This window comes from Geospiza fortis, unplaced genomic scaffold, assembly GCF_000277835.1.
Source record: "Geospiza fortis unplaced genomic scaffold, GeoFor_1.0 scaffold315, whole genome shotgun sequence".
In the NCBI taxonomy this organism is placed as follows: Eukaryota; Metazoa; Chordata; class Aves; order Passeriformes; family Thraupidae; genus Geospiza; species Geospiza fortis.
This window is the reverse complement of record NW_005054648.1, coordinates 125,927-127,651: the sequence shown is the minus strand read 5'-3', so window position 1 is coordinate 127,651 and position 1,725 is coordinate 125,927. Positions and strand designations below refer to the sequence as shown.

Genomic DNA, 1,725 nt, shown 5'->3' with positions numbered 1-1,725 from the left:
AACCCGCAGCCGCGGTCCCGAGGCCGGAGCGGGAGCGCGGCGCGGATAAAGGCGCTCCTGACTCTCGTTTTAAGGACAAACGCGTCCTTTGTGCGTCCCCCGCCGGTTTTGCCCTTCTGGATCTCTTACTCGGCTGCCTTTGATGTTCCTTTAAAGTCCCGGCTCCAAAGGAGCTCTGCCGAGCCTTTGGATCTTCCCGTTCCTCCGGGAATCCAAATTCCACCCCACCCCTCGCATCAGCGCGGCGGGAGCCCCCGGGCCTCTCCACTGAACATCCCCGCGGGGTTTTCCCCCCTTGGATGTGGCCCTGGATGTCCCAAAAACCCCGCGAGCCTTTGGGATGGCCCCGCCCAGGATTTTGGGGCAGGGAGGGTGGGAATGAGGGGATGGGAAAGTGCGGGGAGGATTGGGATGTATTGGAGACAGACTGGGGTGTCCTGGAGAATCGGGGATGTCCCTGGAGCCTGGGGCTGGCAGCAGCGTGACAGTGGCACAGAGGTGACAGTGGCACAGGGGTGGCAGATCGATGGCACGCCCCGGGGGAAGGGTGCAAAAAACTCGGGAAAATATTTTAAAAGTGAGGATTCTTTGCCTTCCCTCCCCTCAAAGCGCCAGGAAGGTCCTAAAGTTCAGCCCTGTTTTATTTCTTAGTGGCAAAAAAATCGGGGAAAAAGATTAAAAACCTGAGGATTTCACGCCTTCCCTGCCCTGGCAGCGCCGGGAATGCCCTGGGGGAGCCGGGGCCGGCTGAACCTCCCGGAGCCGCAGGTCCCGACCCGTTTCCCTCCGGGAATTTCACTCCGGGAATGAAAACTCGGGACAAATTTTCGTATCCCGAATTTCCCGGCCTCACATCCCCTGGGTTTTTTTGGTTGTTTTTTTTTTTTTTCACGGGAAGAGCGAATCCACCGGGGACAACGCGCCAAGGTCACCCGGCAAGGTGGCGACCTTGAAGGGCAGCCAGGGAGTCCCTGGGCGAGGAGGAGGAGGAGGAAGAGGAGGAGGAGGCTGGAAACGAGAGCAAGCCCTGTATCGCTGCTGGGAGCAGCCACTCCGAGCTTCTGATCCCATCCAGAACCAACCTTTTCCCATCCTTTTCCCAGAATTCTGTCTCAGAAATAACTCCAGAGCAGCAGGATTTGGCCGTGGGGTGAGCACGCGGAACGAGGCCTCACAGAACAACTCACGGCACACCCCAAACCCCAAAATTCCCCCTCACCACCTTCAGCTTCAGCTCAGCTGAGACCAAATAACTTCAGCTCAGGAATCCTCATCCAAAAAAATCCCACCCCGGGCTCCCACCCCCGTCCAGAGCCACAGCCAAGCACATGCATTTCAGAGAGAAAGCAGGAAAAATCCGAAATACTGACCTTAAAGCTCCAGTAGTTGGGTTGCTAACAACAAAGAAAAGATAAAACAGAAGAAAACACACACACACACACACACAAACAAAAAAATACCATTAAGATTCTTGGTTTGACTTTTGGTTTTTCTCGCTTTGAGAATCTCTGAGCCCGGATTTAAACCTGCTCTGGTTCCTGCCCCTCCCAAAGGGTCGCTGGAGTTTCAGGGAGCAAGCAGGGGGTGAGGATTGAAGCAAATTGGGGTGAAAAAGGAGGGAAAAGGGGTTGGCACAGCAGCCCAGCATGGCTACTGGTGTCACTGGTGCGCCCAGCCCCTCCTGGCACTGCCGCGGCGCTGGAAGTCACAACAATGTTCATTTTC

The 1,725-nt window shown here is 56.1% G+C and overlaps 1 protein-coding gene and 1 long non-coding RNA gene across 2 annotated transcripts in view; one reads left to right on the top strand and one right to left on the bottom strand.

Annotated features, from left to right (window-relative positions):
• Positions 1-1,725, bottom strand: part of SRCIN1 (SRC kinase signaling inhibitor 1) — a 45,140-nt gene that overhangs the window by 17,409 nt on the left and 26,006 nt on the right. Inside the window, 1 exon segment of the mRNA XM_031064887.1 lies at positions 1,371-1,394. Within this exon segment, the coding sequence (XP_030920747.1) occupies positions 1,371-1,394 (24 nt within the window).
• Positions 1,561-1,725, top strand: part of LOC115948955 — a 1,210-nt gene continuing 1,045 nt past the window's right edge. The window contains exon 1 of the long non-coding RNA XR_004082685.1: positions 1,561-1,584. This is a non-coding gene — a long non-coding RNA (uncharacterized LOC115948955). The remainder of the gene's footprint in view (positions 1,585-1,725) is intronic.